This window comes from Brassica napus, chromosome C3 (genome assembly GCF_020379485.1).
Source record: "Brassica napus cultivar Da-Ae chromosome C3, Da-Ae, whole genome shotgun sequence".
In the NCBI taxonomy this organism is placed as follows: domain Eukaryota; kingdom Viridiplantae; phylum Streptophyta; class Magnoliopsida; order Brassicales; family Brassicaceae; genus Brassica; species Brassica napus.
In genome coordinates, this window is record NC_063446.1 from 59,603,846 (window position 1) to 59,625,974 (window position 22,129).

General features: G+C 33.3%; 2 protein-coding genes and 2 long non-coding RNA genes across 5 annotated transcripts; 2 read left to right on the forward strand and 2 right to left on the reverse strand.

Annotated features, from left to right (window-relative positions):
- Positions 1 to 4,198: 4,198 nt before the first annotated feature.
- Positions 4,199 to 5,566, forward strand: LOC106378940 (F-box/kelch-repeat protein At4g39753-like). The gene has a single exon (XM_022697887.2). The coding sequence runs from the start codon at positions 4,261 to 4,263 to the stop codon at positions 5,476 to 5,478; it is 1,218 nt and encodes a 405-aa protein (XP_022553608.2). The 5' UTR covers positions 4,199 to 4,260; the 3' UTR covers positions 5,479 to 5,566.
- Positions 5,567 to 6,906: 1,340 nt separating this feature from the next.
- Positions 6,907 to 8,533, reverse strand: LOC106382604. 2 transcript variants are annotated; one of them, XR_001276917.3, is made up of 4 exons: positions 8,356 to 8,532; positions 7,974 to 8,244; positions 7,473 to 7,724; positions 6,907 to 7,392 (listed from the first exon to the last, which is right to left on the reverse strand). It is a non-coding gene; the product is annotated as an uncharacterized LOC106382604 (long non-coding RNA). The 2 variants fall into 2 exon arrangements; XR_001276916.3 differs by having other exon boundaries at positions 7,473 to 8,244; positions 8,356 to 8,533.
- Positions 8,534 to 9,293: 760 nt separating this feature from the next.
- Positions 9,294 to 11,325, forward strand: LOC106425514 (F-box/kelch-repeat protein At4g39753). Its single transcript, XM_022688340.2, has one exon. The coding sequence runs from the start codon at positions 9,639 to 9,641 to the stop codon at positions 10,776 to 10,778; it is 1,140 nt and encodes a 379-aa protein (XP_022544061.2). The 5' UTR covers positions 9,294 to 9,638; the 3' UTR covers positions 10,779 to 11,325.
- A 4,706-nt stretch (positions 11,326 to 16,031) lies between these two features.
- LOC125583421 lies at positions 16,032 to 17,932 on the reverse strand. The gene is made up of 5 exons (XR_007320421.1): positions 17,445 to 17,932; positions 17,244 to 17,325; positions 16,664 to 16,976; positions 16,518 to 16,561; positions 16,032 to 16,426 (listed from the first exon to the last, which is right to left on the reverse strand). It is a non-coding gene; the product is annotated as an uncharacterized LOC125583421 (long non-coding RNA).
- Between the last annotated feature and the right edge of the window lie 4,197 nt (positions 17,933 to 22,129).

Sequence of the window (22,129 nt, forward strand, 5' to 3'; positions counted from 1 at the left end):
GTAGTGAATCATGAAATACTTTGGTTTAGGAGTTTGGCAAACATATGTTGTAGTATTGTATGTATTTTTAGGGTTAGATTTTGGAAAACTAAAATGTTTTTTTCAAAAATTAGTTTTCACCTATATGTGTTTATTTATGTGTATAGTAAACACTTTTCAAGTTTGATTTGATTTTATGAAGTCTTTAATTAGATAATTAAGTTTAGGGGTTATGTTTAGGGTGTGGACGACTTATATTTCAGTCGTCTGTTGAATAATTTACTCGGACGACGTATATTTTAGTCGTCTGTTGAATAATTTACTCGGACGACTTACATTTCAGTCGTCTGGTGAAGAAATTAAAACAGATGACTTACATGTAAGTCGTCCAAATATTCCCGCCTAAAATTTTTTAAAAAAATTATTTTCCCGCTTAAATAATTTAAACCAGACGACTTACTTGTAAGTCGTCTGGAAAGTCTTCTATTTTAGTTTCCCGCTAAAAATATTTAATTTCCCGCTAAAAATATTAAACTCTTCTGGACGACTTACATGTAAGTCGTCTGTTTTAATTTCTTCACCAGACGACTGAAATGTAAGTCGTCCAGGAAGTCGTCTGAGTAAAAAATATTTAATCTAATTGGATTTTTTGTCTCCCTATATAAAGAAAAATTTACACATTCTCTCTCCTCCTCTCAAATGGCTGCAACAAAAATGTAATGTTCATCATTCTAAAACTCTCCAACCTCTCTCTAATCTCTTTGACTTGAAAACACCAAACTTTATATGAATTTTTCAGTTTTGTCTCATGTATTTCTTATTAATCTATCTCTTTTACAGGTTTTTAATCAAATGGTACTCATCTTCCATTAATTTAAAGGTAAATCTATTAATTTTAGATATGTATTTTTGTGTGTTCTATAAATGTAGATTTATCTAATCTTCCACTCATTTTCTCTATTTTTAAGTCATTTGAACGTTTTTGGATATGCAGGTTTTTCAGATCTGGATTTGATATGCAGGTTTTTCAGATCTGGAAGACTTCTTGGACGACTTACCTGTTAGTCGTCTGGAAGTCGTCTGGAAGTCGTCTGGAAGTCATCTGGACTTCTTGGAAGTCTTCTGACAAAGTCGTCTGGACTTCCAGGAAGTCGTCTGGACTTCCAGGAAGTCGTCTGGACTTCAGGGAAGTCGTCTGGACTTCCAGGAAGTCGTCTGAACTTCATGGAAGTCTTCTGACGAAGTTTCCCTTTCATAATAGATCTGAGCGTTTTGGTAAGTTCTTATGTCTAATTTTTCTTCATTTGGGAACTTCTTGTTGTATAAAGTTCTTACTTTTTTTCCCAAACTAAAACTCTCCAAACCCAATCTAATCTCTTTGACTTGAAAACACCAAACTTTATATGAATTTTCCAGTTTTGTCTCATGTCTTTTTTACTAATCTATCTTTTTTGCAGGTTTTTAATTAGATGGTACTCATCTTCCACTAATTTAAAGGTAGATCTATTATTTTTAGATATGTATTTTTGTGTGTTCTGTAAAGGTAGATTTATCTAATCTTTCACTCATTTTTTCTGTTTTTAAGCCATTTGAACGTTTTTGGATATGCAGGTTTTTCAGATCTGGATTTAATATTCAGGTTTTTCAGATCTGGAAGACTTCTGGGACGACTTACCTGTTAGTCGTCTGGAAGTCGTCTGGACTTCTTGGAAGTCTTCTGACAAAGTCGTCTGGACTTCCTGTAAAGTCGTCTGGACTTCCTGTAAAGTCGTATGGAAGTCGTCTGAACTTCCTAAAAGTCTTCTGACAAAGTCGTCTGAACTTCTTGGAAGTCGTCTGGACTTCTTAGAAGTCGTCTGGACTTCTTAAAAGTCGTGTGGTCTTGTCTACTCAAGTGGAATCCAAGCTTGTCTTTCTAGAGGAATGATCTATAATAGTTTTGTTTGTGGTCTGTTTTGTGAATTGCATGTCTACTCTTTTAGTTGTAAATTTTTTGTAAAATCAGTAATAATGTTTTCCAAGATGTATTAAATGTGCTAACAATGTGTTTACACATTTACAAATCAATGAAATAATAGACTTCAGTAGCCTTTTTCTTATCTTTGGATCTCTCATATGCAATAATAAACTCCAATGGCCTTTTTCTCATCTTAATAAACAAGAATGTTGGTAGCTTTATATTGATACAACATTTTAAGAAGTATTTTAACCCTTCTTCCAACTCATAACAATAGTCATCATTATTGTCTATAACAATAATACTTAAGAGATGGAAACAAACAATAGTAACTAGTCAAAGCATATCATATTTTATTATAAGTTTGCGTTGAAAAACTTAGTCAAATTTAGTAAAACTAAGGGAGAGAACATATTTTGTAAATATGAGTTTTACATATCTTGAAGTTACTTATCACTCTTAAAAATACAAGTTATTCAAAAACTAACGTAGAAGACTTAAAAACTAGCGGAGAAGACGCGGACGACTTCAATCTAAGTTGTCCAGACGACTAAACTATACGTCGTCTGGTCAACACAGAGGTTATTTTTGCAATTGACTTTGAAATCTGTTATTTCGGACGACTGAAAAATAAGTCGTCTACTATTGTTTGGCTAAAAAAAAAACTCCAAAAAAGCTAGACGACTTACATTTCAGTCGTCATAGGTTAGTTTTGCATTTGACTGGATAATTTCAGAAGTTTGACTTTTCTGGACGACTTACATTTCAGTCGTCTAGTGAAAATTAAAATAATAATATTTTTTTAAAAGTAGACGACTTACAGTTAAGTCGTCATAGGTTAGTTTTGCAATTGAAAAAAAAACTTCAAGATTTAATTATATACAGACGACTTATAATTCAGTCGTCCACGAGACGACTGAAATGTAAGTCGTCCAGGATTTACGAGGTTTGACCAGAATCTCAGAAAAAAATCCTGGACGACTTACAAGTAAGTCGTCTCGTGGACGACTGAAGTATAAGTCGTCTGTGTATAATTAAATTTTGAAGTTTTTTTTTTCGATTGCAAAACTAACCTATGACGACTTAACTGTAAGTCGTCTACTTTAAAAAAAATATTATTATTTTAATTTTCGCCAGACGACTGAAATGTAAGTCGTCTGGGGAAGTCAAACTTCTGAAATTATGCAGTCAAATGCAAAACTAACCTATGACGACTGAAATGTAAGTCGTCTAGGTTCTTTGGAAATTTTTTTGAAACCAAACAAAAACATACGACTTAACTTTCAGTCGTCTCAGGTTATAGATTTCAAAGTCAATTGCAAAAATAACCTCTGCGTTGACCAGACGACTTCCAGGTAAGTTGTCTACAGCCAGGCGACTTCCCAAGTAAGTCGTCTGACGAACAGATCTGGAAAAAAATCGATGTCATACCTTAAATTGGTGAGATAAGTTCCTTAGCATACGTAAGGCTTCTCCAAGCACACATAATCACAAACGAAAGTAACCCACCCAGAATCGTTAGCTTCTATGACTCTATGAACCATAAAAAATTTAGAATCAAAATCTTGGGTTTTTTTAGCTCATTGTGGAGAGAAAGTGAGAGATATGTTGTGTTTAGTTCACAAGAATGGAAAAAGAAGAAGGGTAAATCGATTTTGGGAGCATTAAGAGCTTCAAATTGGTTGTTCATGGTGGTTGTGGTATTGATGACAATGGCAATCTTGTAATTACTTGAAGATGATGAGGGTGAGAGAGTAAAAATGTCATTTTCGAAAAAAAAAGAAAAAAAAAATTGATGGCATTTTCGTAAATTATATGAACTTGTGGGGTGAATAGGGCAAAACCAATTTTCAAAAAAAAAGGAGGTTAGTTTTGTGTTTGACTTTAAGTTATAGGTCAATTCTGCAAAAAACCCTTTTTTTAAAGTATATTTTAGATTTTGGTTAATTCAATATTCTATTTTTAATTATATAATTAACAATTTTATTTGATTAATATTTAGTTATATAATTCATGTTTTTAACTTTTTACTAAAAGACTTTTTCAGATAACAATACAATATATACATAAATTATCTCTTTTTAAAATTATATTTTCAGATTTTGGATAATTCTTACTATTATTAATTTCAATCAATTATCTAATCAAATAAATTAAAATTTCTTTTTATTTTTTAATTTAATTATAAATTTTATTCATTAAGGATATAAACGATATTAACTACTCTAACTTTTAACGTGAGAGTTCAATTCCAAAAACTTACTTTGTAAATAATTTTATAGATTTCTAAACCGGATCGACTAGATATTATAATAAATCAAGGGATGAGTTTTCAATATATAAAACAAAGGTATTTATTCACTTACGTACCTAACCTAATCGTGTGTTTAGCCTATAGTATAATGATAGACTCTTCGGTTCAAGCCGCCGCCTCTGCGGTAGTCGAACCACGGTGGAAAAAGAGGAAACCGAATCCATCTCCACCGTCGTTTTCGTCGCTTCCAGATGTAATAATACTAAACTGCTTAGCCTGCATATCCAAGTCCTACTACCCTATACTCTCCCTAGTCTCCAAGACCTTTCGCTCTCTCATCTTATCTAGAAAGCTCAACCACGCACGGTCTTACCACAAAACACGAGAAAAGTTATTTTATATATGTTTGCAGCTTCCTGACCGTCCTCTTCCCTCATGGTTCACCCTCTGGATAAAACCTTATCAAACCGAGGAAGAGAATATGAAGAAGAAGAAAGCTACCTTGGTACAAGTACCCTCTTCCTATGCTCCTAAAGAACCATTGTTAGTCCGTACGGTTGGTTCAGATATCTATGCATTAAGACAACGCTATCCCCCGTCCCCGTTCATGCTAGTCCGCAATAAAGAGAGATATATATGGCGTAACACACCTAACATGACTGTCGCTCGAGTGAATCCCGCTGCATGCGTACTCCACGGGAAGATATACGTAATGGGAGGGTGCAATGCAAATAAATCCGCGAAAAGCTGGGGTGAGGTTTTCGATACAGAGACTCGAACATGGGAGCCTTTACCTGACCCCGGAGACGAGCTCCGGTTCTCTTCAGTGATTAGAAAAATAAAGATTATCAGAGGGAAGCTCCTCGTTAGGAGCAACGACGAGAAAGACTCTGTCTATGATCCGAAAACACGTAAGTGGAAAGCTACGGCAAAAGCACGCGAGGGTGACAGTAGGTGTATGGTAGGTAATATAAATTACTCTTGTCGTAGGGAATGTTGCATGTGGTATGACAAAGAGGGTAACGAGTGGAAACATGTCAAGGGGTTGTCTTCATTCAATAGGAGTTGTCGTCGTGGTTTGATTAAAACAGTTGAATACTGTGGGAAACTTTTAATCTTGTGGGACAAGTTTGCGAATTGTGAAGAAGAAAAAACTATTTGTTGTGCTTTGGTTGCGCTTGAAAAGCGCCAAAATGGTCAAGTTTGGGGGAAGGTTGAGTGGTCTAATGTTGTGCTTACGGTTCCCAGTTCATACGTTTTCTTGCGTTCTTCCGTGATACGGATTTGATCAATTGTATCTACTTTTTTTCTGTCGGGAATGGCTTTTAGATTTATTTGTTTAAACATTGGTTATATAAAACTATTGGTAGCTTTGCTTAGCCTTTATTAATCAGTTTGCAACTTGTTTTTTCTCTAATGGTTTTTTAGTGCTGATGACTACAAAATAGTAGAAGAACAACACATTAGAGGAAATGTTTAACTAGTTGAATATAAATCGTCAAAGGAGGTTGGGGGCAGATAAATCTATGAACTTGAGGCGAGGTTTTCGACTCTAAGACTTAAACTTGGGGGGGAGCTAGATCCTCGATTCTCCCATTAAAACAATAGAGGTTATATGCAAAGTAAGGTAGGTTTACCTTATAACCACGAGAAGATGGATTATGTTTACGATCCGAGAAAAAAAAATGGAATAATGTATAAGAAGCCTATGTGTTTCTTTTTGGTAAAGAATGTATGGTACCTTTACGGTGCAGAAAATTATCTCGGTAATGTGATTGATATAGTTAACTAGCATGCGAAACTCTTAATTCTTAAATAATATTGTGGGACAAGTTTGTGCATCCCGATCGTCAATATTAATATCGTTGGCGTGCGGTGATTGCACTTAGAAAACGCACTGATGATGAAGTTTGAGGAGAGATTGTACATTTTTTGCAGTTGTACATAGGGTTCCAGTTCATATGTTTTCTTGTTTGGGCTGGTGACCTTCCTTTGATCAACTATAAGAGCATGTTTATCGGAGGTTCTTAGCGGAATATAAGAAACCGTCTATTAACTTTTAACTAAAAAAGTTAAGAACCAACTCTTAAACATCTTATTTAAGAGCTGACTCTTAACTTTTTTAGTTAAAAATTAAGAGACAGTTTATTAGAGCAACTCCATTGGTAAGAGCCCATTAAGGGTTCTAATGAATAGTTTAGTAATTAATTTTGTGATTTGAAAAGTTTAGAACCCTTGTTAATGTAATTAAAAATTTTATGCTCCAATGGGAGAACTTCTTTGAGGTTCTTAAAATTTTTTATTTTTTTTTTATATTTTTTAAAAGTTGAATGATTGGATTTTATAACATGAAAGAAAAACATACATAAAAATTTAAATAAAAATTACATAAAAGCATATTAAAAATATAAATACAAATCATAAACCAGAAAAAACCGATTAGTTGAAATCTTGATTTGAAAAATGAAATGGTAACTACACTTGTGCTTCACTCGAAATGGTAAGAGAAATGGTAACTCATCACTTGTGAAATGGTAAGAGAAATGGTTAACAAAATAATCTTATAAAGCATGTAAAGAAAAAAAATGCTTCACTCGAAAGAGAAATGGTTTTCATAGCATCAACTCATATTGCAAAGCTTATAAAGAGAAATGGTTTTCAACCGTGATAACCAATAGATCCGACTCTCTTGATAACCAATATTGTAAAGCTTATAAAGAGAAATGGTTTTCAACTAGATAATGTATTTGAACATAATTAACTGTAGTAAAGTAGTTTTGCCATGATTTGTAAGTGGTGCAAACTAGCACACTGAGTGATTCACATCATGATCTTGCCTATGAATTAGATACGTTTAACAAAAAAAAAAAGTTTATGATGAAAGTCTAGCTAGAAGTAAGAAACGAAATCGGTCTAGCACTTGGATGCTGCAGCTCCAACGAGCGCCATGAGTTTACAATATATTACCATCATCACACATGCCTCCACTTTTTAGCAAGTACAGATGTTGATGCGGCTTGTTTCGTCGGAAGTAAGGACAAGATGCTGCCTAGAACCTCTTCAGGAAGCCAGCTGATTAAATCTCTCAAGCCAGCGTCTTCTTCAATAGGGCCTGAAACATGAAGGAAGGAAAATAAGGTAAGGCAACCAGATTCTTGAACACCGGTAGAGATATTCCGCGTTTAACACATGGAGAAATCACCTGAAACATCATCACACACACATATAAGCATCAATATTGAGAATGTTTTTTTTAATGAGTTATGTTAAGTAAAAACTTACATCAGCAGAAGCAGGAGTAAGAATCAGATGACATGCCGGACATATCTGTAATCACAGTCTCAAAGTTGTAGTAAACTGATAGTTTCTTGATGCTTCTACTGGATATGCAGAATGGGATTCTTTCACAATTCACATGACGTACAGACAGCTCCTCGAGTACTGGGCAACCAGGAAGAAGCACATTACACAAATCTCCATAAGTGAAAAAGATGGTGTTGATGAAGAGACTCTTGAGCGCTGGAAGAGACACACCTGGAGGAATGTTCCCAAGATCAATATGTGATCCCAGTGTCAGCTTAACCAGCGTTTTGCTCGTGAAGAGCGCACAAGGCAGAATTTCAATTTGGATTGGGACACAACAATAGACAGTAAATCTCAATTTGGATTCGTACGAGAATACGGTAGAGCATTTGATTTGCAGAATTTGCAAAAACCAAGCATATAAATAAAGGTTTGAAGAGGAAAAATTAAGTTTTTAAGTGATTGTGAATAAACTGATACCTCTTCTGACATGTTCTTCCACACAATGAAACATATTCTGCTAGCATCAACCATGTTCCCATCGTAGCTTTTCAAAATCCTCTCTAAATAAAGGAAGATACTACTCAGAGAAGTAACAGAGGAAGGTTTTGGGTACCGTACTAGAAGAAGACAAAAGGTGATCTAGGTTCATCTTCAAAGCTTGGTTTCGATATATCATCATCGATATTTCCACTCGAAACGCACTTGAATCTCTTCACTTCCCTTCGCGATCATAACTCCACTTTCTTCACTGGAATCAAAGCCCAAAACAGAGTATCACGAATCTAGATTGAACCCTAAGAAAACTTGAATCTACGAATCAAAAAAAATTAAGACTTTATGAGAGAGGTGAGAGCAGTACCATTTCTCAAAAGCGCTTCCATCAGCAGCACGACGAACAGCTTCAACTCTTTTACGTGTTCTTGGCCAAAAGAGAAAGAAGGAGAGAGAGAGAGAGGGGATTTTTTTCCCCTTTTGAATAGCCAATACAAAATGGCCAAGTATGAGGTGTTTAGTGATTCTTAAAGTCTCATGTTTCACACCGGTTCTGCTCCTTTAATACATTTTTGATTTATTTTTTTTGTGTTTTTCCTAATAACCTCCTTATTGGATCCGTCGGATGTGGTCTTATATTCCGCTAAAAACCCTACGCTAAGAAATCCCCAAAAATCATGCTCTAATGGTCCTTTTTAAAAAACCATTGCCAATGAGTTTTGGGCAATTCTCTCGAATAACATTTTTTAAGTTTTTGTCAAAAAATAGTTATGAAAGAGGAAATTGACTAAAATAGTTTCTTTCTATTTTGAAAATTTTAATATTTTTTTTCTTAAAATTTGAAACCATATTCTCAAAACTTCACTCTTTAATTATAAACACTAAGTTTAGATTAGTTAACCCTAAGGTATAAATGTTTTTCCACACTTTAATAAAAAAAATTTGATCATTTTTCTTTTTAAATGCTATTTTTATGAAAAAACTGAAAAAGTGCTTTTTAGGGAATTTTTGTCCCTTTTAGTTCTCCTGACTTAGAATTTCATATACAATTAAAGGGTCATTAGTGTTGCAGATTTGATCAATTATGATCATGTTTTTGCTTTTCATTCTTTGTTCATAGTCATTCTTTTCCCTTTAGTTTCTATTATTTTTCTAATAGTCATCAACTAGAGTATGTGGGTGATTGATAATGACTGTAGAAGTTGTGGACGGCCTTTTTAATTTTTAGAGTCATCTTTTAAAGCAATTGTGCTTTTATTTCCGAAGCTGTAGACAGACTTTTAATTTCTACAGTTATTTTTAAAAGCAATCATGCTTTTATATTTAAAATAGAATCCAAAGTCAAAACATTAAAATAGGAAATATATTAGCTTTAGAAAACACTTTCTCTAGAGTTTTTATTTAGTGCTCTGAAAAAATTTCTACAACAAAATAAATAAAAGCCAAAGCTAAAAATTTAAAGCCTAAATCTTAGAGCAAAAAACAGAAAGCTACAGCTTCGACCAATATATATTGGGTTCTCTTTGTGTTTTAATTTCTAAACCGGATCGACTAGATGTTAAACAAAAATCAAGGGGTGAGTTTTCAATATATAAAACAAAGGTATTTTTATATACTTAAGCTCCTAACATATTCGTGTGTTTTACCCTAATGCTACACTCTTCGGTTCAAGCCGCAGCCTCTGCGGCAGTCGAACCACCGTGGAAAAAGATGAAACCGAATCCATCTCCACCGTCGTTTTTGTCGCTTCCTGATGTGATCATTCTAAACTGCTTAGCGCGCGTATCCAAATCCTACTACCCTATACTCTCCCTAGTCTCCAAGTCCTTTCGCTCTCTTATCTTATCCATTGAGCTCAACCACGCACGGTTTCACCACAAAACACAAGAATCGCTCTTTTCTATATGTTTACAGCTTCCCGACCGTCCTCTTCCCTCATGGTTCACCCTCTGGATACAACCTGATCAAATCGAGAAGAAGAAAGCTACATTGGTACAAGTTCCTTCTTCCTATGCTTCTCGAGAACCATTGTTCCTTCGTAGGGTGGGTTCAGATATCTACGCACTCAGACAACGTTATCCTCCGTCCCAAGTCATGTTAGTCCGCCACAATGAGAACGTTTTATGGAGTAACGCACCTAGTATGACTGTAGCTCGAGTGAATCCAGTTGCGTGCGTACTCCACGGGAAGATATACGTATTTGGAGGTTGCAAGGCAAATGAATCCGCGGAAAGCTGGGGTGAGGTTTTGGATATAAAGGCTCGAACATGGGAGCCTTTACCTGACCCTGGAGACGAGCTTCGGTTCTCTTCAGTGATTAGAAAAATAGAGATTACCCAAGGGAAGCTTTACGTTAGGAGTAACGAGGAGAAAGACTCTGTCTATGATCCGAAAACACGTAAGTGGAAAGCTACGCCAAAAGCACGCGAGGGTGACAGTAGGTGTATGGTAGGTAATATATATTACGCTTGTCGTGCGAAAAGTTGCATGTGGTATGACAAAGAGTGTAACAAGTGGAAACAGGTCAAGGGGTTGTCTTCATTCAATAAGAATTATCGTAGTGGTTTGATTGAAACAGTTAATTACTGTGGGAAACTCTTAATCATGTGGGACAAGTTGGCGCAGCCTCGTCTTCGTCGTAATTGTCAAGAAAAGACTATTTGTTGTGCATTGGTTGCGCTTGAAAAGCGCCAAAATGGTCAAGTTTGGGGAAAGGTTGAGTGGTCTAATGGTGTGCTTACGGTTCCCAGTTCATACGTTTTCTTGCGTTCTTCAGTGATACGGACTTGATCAACTGTATCTATTTTTATACTATCAAGAATGGCTTTTAGATTTTTTTTGCTTAAACATTGATTATATAAAATCACTAGTGGAGGGCCGGATTCATATTTTTTATTCTCTAATGATTTCAAAATTGTTTTCGTGAATCATTTGGTAGTAGTTAGTGATAGTACTGTCACTGGTTCTCATTGATCGATTCAAAAAAAAAAAAATAGTTGATAGTACAGATTTAAATGTTAGTTGAAATTAAAACATAAAGTAAAATTGTTGTTCAAAAACAGAAACATGTAATGCTTGTGTTTGCTTTTTTGATTATCTAGTAGTGACATCCATGCGAAATGTCATTATATTTTTTTGCAAATTATTTTTATTTGTTTGGGTTGGTTTTGTGTGTTTGTATTGGTGGTTGTGTGTGGTGAGATATTATTCTCTGTAAAAAATTATGGTTTAGATACAATAAAACTATAAATTTATAATAATGGGACTATGAGATTTTACTAATTTATAAAGTTATTAATTTAGAAAAAAAATATTTTTAAATCTTTCTATCTTAATCAATTTTTTTAGAATTTGTTTATCTTAAATATATATTTTTTAAAAAAATAAGAAAATGTTTTATTTTTGCATATAAATTAATTAATTTTTTGAAATTCAACATTCATCTTGTTTTTATTATATTATTTGGTGCATATAAAATATGTTTCATAGATTTCAAATGTGGTTTTAGATATAGTTTTACTAAATCTCATCAAACTATATATATTAAGTGTTAACTTAATATAATATTTTATTTGTAAATATAAAAAATATATACAGATAAATTATTAATTTATAATTTTAATGTGACAATATATTTACCTATAATTTTCTTTTAAAAAAATACTATCTTATTATTTTATCGATTTGTGTCATATTTTGAACCAGTTTGGACAGGAGAAAATTATTAATTTATTGCGTATTAATATATCGAGTATTAATTTATACAGTTTCTAGTCTATGTTGTTTTTCTGTGCAACTAGATGATGTAATAAGGTTATGGAGTTTTAGTAAATGCTCGGTTGTACAACTTATGGATGTCCTGAGGGGCTTTGATTAGTAACGGCAAGGACGGATTGACTTTTGAGTTTCTTTTAACATTGATGTGACCATGCATGCACTGTAATTAAAGGTACACGTATGAACCTCATCAGACAGAGTATTCTTGTGCCGGAAGTTGTTCTACACAAAAAAAAATTGTCACAGAAAGTGTGGTGTGTCTGATGGTTTCGTTACTTCTTAGTTGAGTGGTTTGATCTTAGTGTTTTGTTACAAATTACTAAAAATGACTAGGAGTTGGAATATTTGCATCTGTAAGATGTAGTGGACGTATGGTTCATAAAGAAAGGGCAGGTGCACTTTATAACGTGCAAAATTGCTCAGCTTATGTTTTCTCTGGTCATGAAATTTAATAAGACATTATAATGAATCAGGAAGTAGGAGTTACAATATAATTTAGTGGTTTGTCTGCGATACGCGTGGAGCGTCGATAACTTGTGTAGCACAATGATTGTTGAGTATCTTAGTGGCATTGCAAATTAACACTTGGACGTGAGGTATGGAAAATGTTATTTATAGTTTTCCAATAGTGGTGTGATTTCTTTTTTTTTGGTTGGCAGTTCTCGTCTGATTTATCTAGAAAGAAGAATTGATTCAGGGAAAGTGGCAAAGACATTGATGAGTTCTTATTTTCAATCATTTCAAGGATTTCAGTTACATATTTGTTTGTGGGAGATGGTTTTTCTGAAGTACAAATTTTTTTTCTGAAGTACAAAATTTTTTTCTCTCTTTCTTGTAATAGTAGCATAAGTTGCATCAATTATTTATGTTATTGGATGACATGTTATTGTCCACACTGTTGTCATGAGGATTGTTATGTAACATGAGAGCTGTTTTACATGTATTCCGTGCAAAGATATTCCGATTTGTTTATAAAATTGATCTTTTATGGTTTTATTTATTTCCATTCAAGTTTGTCCTATATATATCATTCTCTGCATAATATGGTTATGCCATATTGGTAAACGATAGAGATACAAACCTTCTTCTAAGGCTAATTAGAGATGATGGACTCATAAGTCAGAGTTGTTTAGTGAAATTTATATACATTTTTGTAATAAGCAAACAATCTCATTTTTATAATGAAATTCATATACTTTTAAAACGAAAAAAGTGTAGAACACGAGGGTGTTTTTTTATCTGCTATTATTAACAGATAGCACTTTGAAGCAAATTCTATTAACTGAGATGAGAATATTGACGCGGATTACGGGAAATATCAAGTCGAATTAGAGCAAGGCTACTAAGAAACATGTTGCCTCAGATGTTTAAATATTAGGTTTTCTTTGGATACATTCCATTGTTAGAGTATCTTTATCGCATAAAAAAAAAAGTTCTTGTGGTCTGGGCCCCATAGAAATTGGAGATATACGGCTCTTCTGTATGGGAATTTTGGGAAAAATGAACAAGTAAATTAAACTATTGTCCCCTTAGTACTGAATCAAATTTTGTCACTTTTGGACTTTCACTATCTTTTTTGTAAATAAAAATTCATACCAATATATTTACAATGCAAAAATAATAAGAAAAATATAAAACATGAAGTAGTCAAGCATGTGCATATATGAAAAATATTTTTGGATTAAAAAAATAAGTTTAAAAATGGGCTAAAAGGTGTTAGAATATCAAATCTACCATCTACGACGATTTAGAATATACAGTCTACCTAAGACACAATGATCTATCCAACGTAGAATGCACAATACACCGAAAACACTTCGACCTACTAAGACAGAATAACAAATCTACATTTCCTTCTACGTTCTGTATATTTGGTAGATTATAAGGCATAATAAAACTTCTCACATCTGCCGCGGCAGAACATACTTTCTTCACCTTTTTCCTTTATCTACGATCTCATTTTTTCATATCTACCACTTCATCTCTTTTCTAACTTTGTATAATGTGATTTCTAATAAATTTGTAACTAATATCCGAAAATCTAGCTAAAAAAATGGTTAGAAAATATTTTGAAGATCTTTTAAATTTTTATTACTTTCCTTTTCTTATTTTTGCAAAAGATTGACCAAATTCTTCTTCTTCCACAACGATATATTAGTGAATGATTTGCAAATACATATTAATACATTGTCGTGGTCTAATGGTAAGAGAGAATAGTTTGATGTCTATATCCTAAGTTCGACTCTAGAGAAGGCTAACTTTTTTTTTGGTATTTACATATCTAGTCAAACCAGAGCAATACATGTGTGAATTGTGATATAGACTTGTTGGCAACCAGCTCGTCAACGTTACCAAGACTAAACCCGAGTGGACCAACACAGGAAAAAAATCATGTTTCTACTCCTCATGTGTCTTGTTTTTAAAGAAAAACGAGAGCTTCACATTCTCGTATATGGAGGCCACCTCATCGGGTCATGGAATCCCTGCAAACCCATCAATGATCCCAAGTTGCAGACCATGCAGTTCCAAAAAATTCTTAAGCTGTCGATGGCCACACATGAGCTATTTTGTTCATGTTTTCAACATTTCTGGAGATTTTGCATCTGTTCTTTTTTCTTTTTATGTTGGATAAAGATCTTAATAATGAATGAATCATAGAGCACGACAACTGATAGGCTCAACAATATTTGCCCATAAGATAAAAGTGATGTGTTTCCTATTCCACATAAGTAAGAAAAAAGATACATATGAGGAAGTGTTACAAAGGGAAGATGAGTTCAACGTGGAACATCAGATAAAGCATGAACAGTAGAGAGTGAGTCTAGTTCACAGCCATGAACCCTAATCTGTAGATACAAGTGTGTGAATTGCTTCCATGGTTTGATGTGAAGTCTAGCCTCACAATGTTGACAAGTCCCGAGTGAGCAGACTTCGCAATGTTGAATGTTTATGTGTTGGATATGTCCAAGTCGTAAGTTAACTCTGTCAGGAGTCTTGTCTCACTCTCCATTTCTTTTTCTTCTAGCCTTCCTGATACATGACATTCCTTTAGAGCACTTGATCTATCATTTGCGACAGCCCGTTCGATTTCATGATGCATAACCTGTCAAATCAGTATTGTCTTTACGTGTTCAGGCGAGAAAAAATATTATACAAATGTTTACAAGGAAGGGAGAAAGATGAAAAGCAATGTGTGACCATCATCAACGTAAACTATCTAAGCAATGAGACTATTGCTCCTATGCTATTATTATACAAATATCTTCTGCCTTGTAACAATTCGGTTCACTAATTTTAAACTGATACAAGCTCCTCAGATGCACACACTCTGTTCTTTGTCAATGTTTATCCAAAGTATATAGCACAAAAACAGAAGCATATTATTCAAAGTATTCTATTGTCCCTGAATAATAAACAACAACCCAGATTCCATCTACGAACACTAAAGCTGATTTTCCAGCAATCACTAATCCAAATTAAAAAAAAAAAGGTAATATTCTCAGTCAGGAATTAACACAAGGCAAAGCACTATCCTTGACATTTAACAGACAAACATGAAATTTTCAACACAAAATATGCAGTGCAATCTCAAAAACCAACATGAAGACAAGTGAATGTGAGATTGAAATATCTAAATCAGAAAGATGTCATACTTGAAACTACAATCCTATTGCCTCGAAATTAATAATGTTCAGATTGACCTGAAAACGCTAGGAAGAATGCATTGAGGCAGAAGTAAGCCGGCTACTAGAGAGGCTGAACGACCAACATTGTTTCTGTAATTCTTTTAAGTAAAATTAATACTAAAATTTGTTTTTAATTAGTTTGTTTTTAGAAAATTTATAATTGTATAATTAGAGGGTTAGAATGGGGTTAACATTAATATTTATTCTAAGTGGACAAGAATTTCCAAAATAATTATTAGGGGACAATATGTGACTCTTTTAATTCTATTTTGGCAAATTTTACCTTCTGTATGCAAAATAAAGAACGTGCTTTGTTCGTTTCTGGCACTGTTCGTGAGGCCCACTTATACGTGGCAGCCCGCGATTGGTTCCCATTTTTATTTTTTTTATTTTTAAATCAGACAAAAAAAAAATTTAAGTAACCCTTAATGAGTTTCAGGGATAATGATGCTCTTAGTGCGGCCAAGGTGGCTACTTTGACAAATAATGTATGGCATATAATGTCAGTAGATAAATAACAAAGGCTGAACATTTGAATTTATGTGGAAACTAAGAAGTAATTCATATTTAAAAAAGCAAAAAAAATTCAGGAAGTATCAAAATCAGAAGTGAGACAAAAACGCAAAGTGCCCAATCCCTTATTTGCATAGCATAAGATTTATAGAAATAATATTAAGCACTGGGAGTAACGATAGAGTGGTTTAATGACAGTGCTCCATGAAGGAAACTAAGCTCTTCGGGCCTTTCTTGTTGGGTTTCCTGACCAGCTGACCCCTTTGGATCAGTAAATCTTCTTAGGGGCGAGTTCAGAACGTAGGCATTCACCTCCGCCACTGTAACAGTCTCCAGTTTCCTAACACCACTGTACTGCGTTATATTGTAGGTCACTGCCAGATGTGGCACCCAACACCAAAGGATTCATGGTCGACCGTTTCAGAATCTCGAGCTCATCAACAAAATTATAGCGTCCAAAGTCTGTTATATAAACACGTCCACTTTTGAGAATATTACTATGTCTTGGTTGACATTAAAACAACACTTGAAGAATAGAACATAAATTACTGACCTTCCTACTGACCAGTACCAGCATGCATGGTACCAAACTTGAACCTAAAAGTAAGGAAAAAAACGTCAAAGCAAGGAATAGGCGCACATAATAGGAACAACACACACAAAAATACATAAAAGCTTCTAGATGAAAGAATATCATACCCAAAATGTGATTTTGGACGAAGACCTCTAATTAGGCCAAAATCGACACATTCTGCACACCATGAGCATATTTGTTAAGTGTAATTGACTTGAGAGAAACATAAGTTAGAAAAAACAATTAAATGAAGGCTGAGAAAGCAGCGTGATAAAAAAAAACAGTTGTTGTACCCGGATTAGTGATTACCAGCGGCAGTCCAGGTTGGTTGGAACCACTTGTGGCCTTGCCTCTGAAACAGAGGGCTGTGTGAACCCTGGGTCATGCTTGTTTAAATCATCAAGTATGCTCTGCTAATCAGCGTTCTTAAGACCCTGCCTGCATCAACACCACAAAACGGTTCGGAGTTAGTGTCCGGCAGTCCAAATATTTATATATATATCTATGTGTTAAAGATGGTGCCATGATCCTTTTCATCTAGACCCAGTCATGTGAGTATGTAACATGACTTTCAAATAGATGATACTGTGCCCAGGACTCTGCCTTCAAGCTTATTGTTTTTTTAGAGATTAGACAACCTAAAGTACCTTTCTAGTCGTAAAGTGAGCATTATATATATAAAGTAGAATAGCATAATTGAAGCACCTGATTCGGTACTGCACTTTCATGGATTCAGCTTACCATCAACCTCCAAAATGCAAGTCAGAAGTTTTCCATCTAAATTCTCCTGTTTGAATACATGAGAGCCGACAAAACCGGAACTCAGAAAGAGAGCTTATGAATTGATTAGGAACATCAGACTAAACATGAATAGAGCTAAAAAAGAGAAGAATAGTGGTGAGTTACCGGTAGAGAGGGTCTATGTAATTGTTTAACTCAGCAACACAGTCTTCTCGGAGTACCATCTGCAGAATAAAAATAAAGGATGCAATTTAATGGTTTTGGAGAGATTTATAGAGCAAACAAAAGATTTCTTATAAAGGGAAGTACTTGAAACAAAAAAGAAGGTAACAATCAGTGATCCAGAGACCTTACAAAAGAACAAAAGCAATTTCGTACCAAATATAAAGAACAGAAAGAAACAATATTTGCTACTGCTCAAGCTATATAATTCACTTAAACGAAAACAAATGATGAAGGAAACAAATACGACCAAATACCATATGCAGCTTATGATTTTCTCTTGCCTCGATGGTGTGAGGAATCTACTGGTGTTGAATCTCGCCATTGCCAAAACCTCTGAGTTATGGATGGTGCAGACGTTATGTAGATCGGATCGTCACTTTAAGCTTCTGTCGCAGCGCAGAGGAAGACAGAGGGGGAACCCTAATCCCATTTTGGTTTCTAAAGGGTTTGCAAAAGTTTGGGCCAAAATAAATAAAAGCCCAGTTTAAATAAAAGGATGTAGAGACCGGCAGGAAGCAAAAATCGAAAATACATGGTGTGTCGACACGTGGTAGCAGGAGAATGGAGAATACCCTACTTTATTACTCCCTCCGTTCTTTAAAGTTACATATTTTAGAAAAAAATTGTTTCAAAAAGTTCCATTTTTTACATTTCCTATGCATATTTTATTAACTAATTGCAAACTTCAAAAAACTTAATTGTTCTAGTTGAATTTTTATTGGCTTAAAATTATGAAAAAAAGATAAACACAAAAAAATATGTAAATATAATGTGTTTTATTAAAACGTGTGAAAAATTTAGAATATGTAACATTAAGGAACGGAGGGGGGAGTATTATAGAAGATAGATAGATTGGTGGCTTTGCTTAGCCTTTATTTTATTTTATTTTTGCTTAACCTTTATTAATCAGTTTGTAACTTGTTTTTTTTGCTTATGTTTTTTTTTCGTCTATGTTTGGTGCCTGATGAATACAAAATAGTAGAAGAACAACACATATAGAGGAAAGGTTTATCTAGTTGAATATAAATCGTCGAAGGAGGTTGGGGGCAGATGAATCTATGAACTTGGGGCGAGGTTTTCGACTCTGAGACTTAAACTTGGGGGAGCTAGATCCGCCATTCTCCCATTAAAACAATAGAGATTATATTCAAAGTAAGGTTTACCTTATAACAACGAGAAGATGGATTATGTTTGTGATCCGAGAAAAAATTAAGAGAAAATTGGCTAAAAGAGACACTTAGAACTTGGATTTGTCCCATTAAGATTTTGTCTATGATTTTTGTCTCGATTTTAATTACTGTTAATACGATTATACGTTATACCCTTAGATTAATCAAAACTAGACTCTGACCTGCGCGCCAGCGCGGATATGAATTTCCGGTTTTTGGTTATTTATTTAAATAAATGATGTATTTGTAATATTTGATGTATTATATTCACCAAGTAAATAATTTTTTTGGCATCTTAAACCATCTATTTATGATGAATATTCGATATCATATATAAAATTGAACAAATAGACGTAATTAGAGAATTGTAGACGATATATAAAAACAATGGTTATTAATGTGTAAAATATGAAGAAATATTATATCATGACTTAGTACGGCATAAAAGATTATAAATTAGTTATACATGTTTAAAGAAAATAAAATGATTTTTAAACTTCTATGAAAAATTTAACATATAAAAAAGGGTGATGAATTAATCATCAAATTGTAAATAATTTCATAATTTTGTTAATAATAGATTATTTATAGTCCTTGATTTCGTCAAGATAATTATTAAATGTCCATAACATTAATATGTTAAAAGGTCATATTATGAAAGCCCATGTTGTAACCGTTTTTTCCGGGAAGTGTAACAAAAAGAAATTACCTTTAACTCTTCGTTTTGTTTAAGTTCTGTGTCGGTAAAAGATTAAAAAAAATCTCTCTATCTTTTTCAATGTTCAATTTGAAGCTTATTATGCGAAAATCATACGCAAATATAGGCAATTGGTTGGAATTTCTATATTTTTATATTCTTATAAATTTTAAATTTATTGTTTCCTCTTCTGCAAGCAAATCAATTACCGAAGTAATAGATCAATTGGTTGGAATCAAATCTATTCTTATAATTAGTGTAATTATGGTTACAGTTTCTATATTTAATAGGTACATTAAAGATACGACATTGAAGATATTTTGTTTTGATTAATAGAAGATATTGGATTTTGAGTTTGTATTTATTGATTTATTTTTTTATAAAGCTTAGAAAAGTAGTGGGATGATTGGTTGGTTGATACATCCTATAAAGAAAACGAAAACGATAGGTGGTTTGACTATTGTACATCGATCGATGCATGATGTAAGTTGACTATATAAAACTTGAGCATGATCATTTCAAACGAAAGTATATGTAGGTTATATGCATTTGTTATATTGTAGTTAATATATTTTAAATATTACATAAGTCAAGTGATTCACGTTTTCGTAAAAATAAAATTCAAGTTCATTATTGGGCCGTACTCGTCCGTAATAAGCTACGTTAAATATGATGTATTTTTAGGTTCATTTAATGACATTAAGTTTAAATTTCATTAAAGAAAACTCATTAATTTTACTGGAAAAGACAATCATTAAAATATGTAGGTTCATTTAATGACATTTAATGACATTAAGTTTAAATTTGATTAAGGAAAACTCATTAATTTAACTGAAAAAGACAAGTATTGAAATAGGTAGTTTAATTTAATTCTCAGTGGCATGGAAGTGTAAATAAGTTAGAAAACTTAAGGGTATTTTTTAATGGATACTTCTATTTTAATAATATAGATTTAGCTTAATTAAAATAAATAATATTTGTTAATTGTTTTGTTAAAGTAATTTTATAGTTAAAAAGAAAAACGTAAAAAAAGAAAAGGAAAAAAATACAGCTAACCTAATTTTTACTTTCTTCTCTCGTCTTCTCAAAGGAGAGCTTCCTCTTCTCTTCAATGATGATTTCTTATTTTTCCTTCACAGGTTAAAATCTGCTGTCTCTGTTCGTAAAAGTGAAATAACTTTGGATTCTGATTGTGGGTTTGGGAACAGGTGCAAATCCATTCATATTCATGGGGTATAGATACAGCACAAAAAACAAGCCTTGCACTTACGATGAGACCAAAACTTGCAAGCCTGCATTGGCCACTGCAGCGGATGAAAGTCATATTTTTTATAAGTGGTCAGAGGATGAAAGTCATATTTTTCAGATTTGGTCGGTGATAATCTTGATAGAGTTTCAGAGATCCCTCTTTGTATCAAGGAGAAGTTCATTCTTATAGATTTATAAGTGAAAGAGTTATATGGTTACTTAATTGCAAAAATCATATGGTTGGAAACAGTGAATGGGACATGTTATGAAAGACATTACATAGGTGGCTTCTCAACCTTTCTTGTGTTTTTTTTTTTGGAGTTTCAGATGGTTAAGAGGTATGAACTCATGGTGCAGCACGCCAGGGGGGTCATAAAAACGTATGAAGGAACTTTAAGGTTTTTGGATGAGAGTGATAAAGAGCTAGTGCAATTGGAGGAGGGATATAACAAGATGATCGAGTATTTGAGAGCTTCAAACTAGTCTTGTATTCAATATTTCAAACTTTTAGAAAGAAAAAATTTGTTCTTTTGGTTTTTGTTACTGGTGCTTGTTCATTATGAAGAATGTTTCTTTTGTATGGTAAAACTAATATTCATACAAAGCATTACTAAACTGAAGTCGTCTCTGGTGCACGTAATAACAAACAAAGCATTACTCTGCTCAATGTCAGTCAGTGAGACCTGGAACTGAGACACATAAATTTTAGCATTCTCCATCGAGTAGGTCCACCAGCAGCATGGCTCACCTTCTTATCAAAGACCAAACTTTTTACCGTGTGTATAATCAACAGCCCCACCAAGCTTCTTAACAATTTTGATATCACACAAATCAACAATCTTAACAAGAAACATATTTTAGCTAATAGTTATATTTAAAATCCAGGTTAGAAATACCCAAAGTCTTTGTGTCCTAGTGTTAAAATGCTTTGTGAAGTTGTCGATGGTGGTGGGTTCGAACAACAGTTCTGTACTTTTTTGACCTTTGCTCGAAATTTAATTAATTCAAACATCTTGGTAGAGAAAAACTTGGGAAATAAGATATTGTGTGAGATTTACTTTAGATTTATAGAGTAGATTTAGGAAAATAATAACCGAAATATGGTAACTTCTATATTTTTTGTGATTTGGTTATAATATGTATCATATGTAGAGAAGAACACTGTAGAGAGGGTGAAAATTTTATTCTCTTGTACGCATATCGTAAGCTAAAAAGCAGAACAAGTTATGACACATAAAAAAAAAGTATTTTATAGAGTCGTGGTTATAGATTTTAATAAAACTACATGTAGACAAATGACATCATGCTAGAATAATACCTGACGAAATCTAGATAAGATAGAATATACAAGAAATTTTTGTTTGTATTCTATATCTAAGATGAATCTATGTATAATACTTAATATCCGATTTCTATATTAAGTAAAAGGCTAGAATGAGTATTTTATCTGTAGCTATGATATAAAATAAAATATGATTCTACTATTTAAAAAATAAAAATAAATATATAAA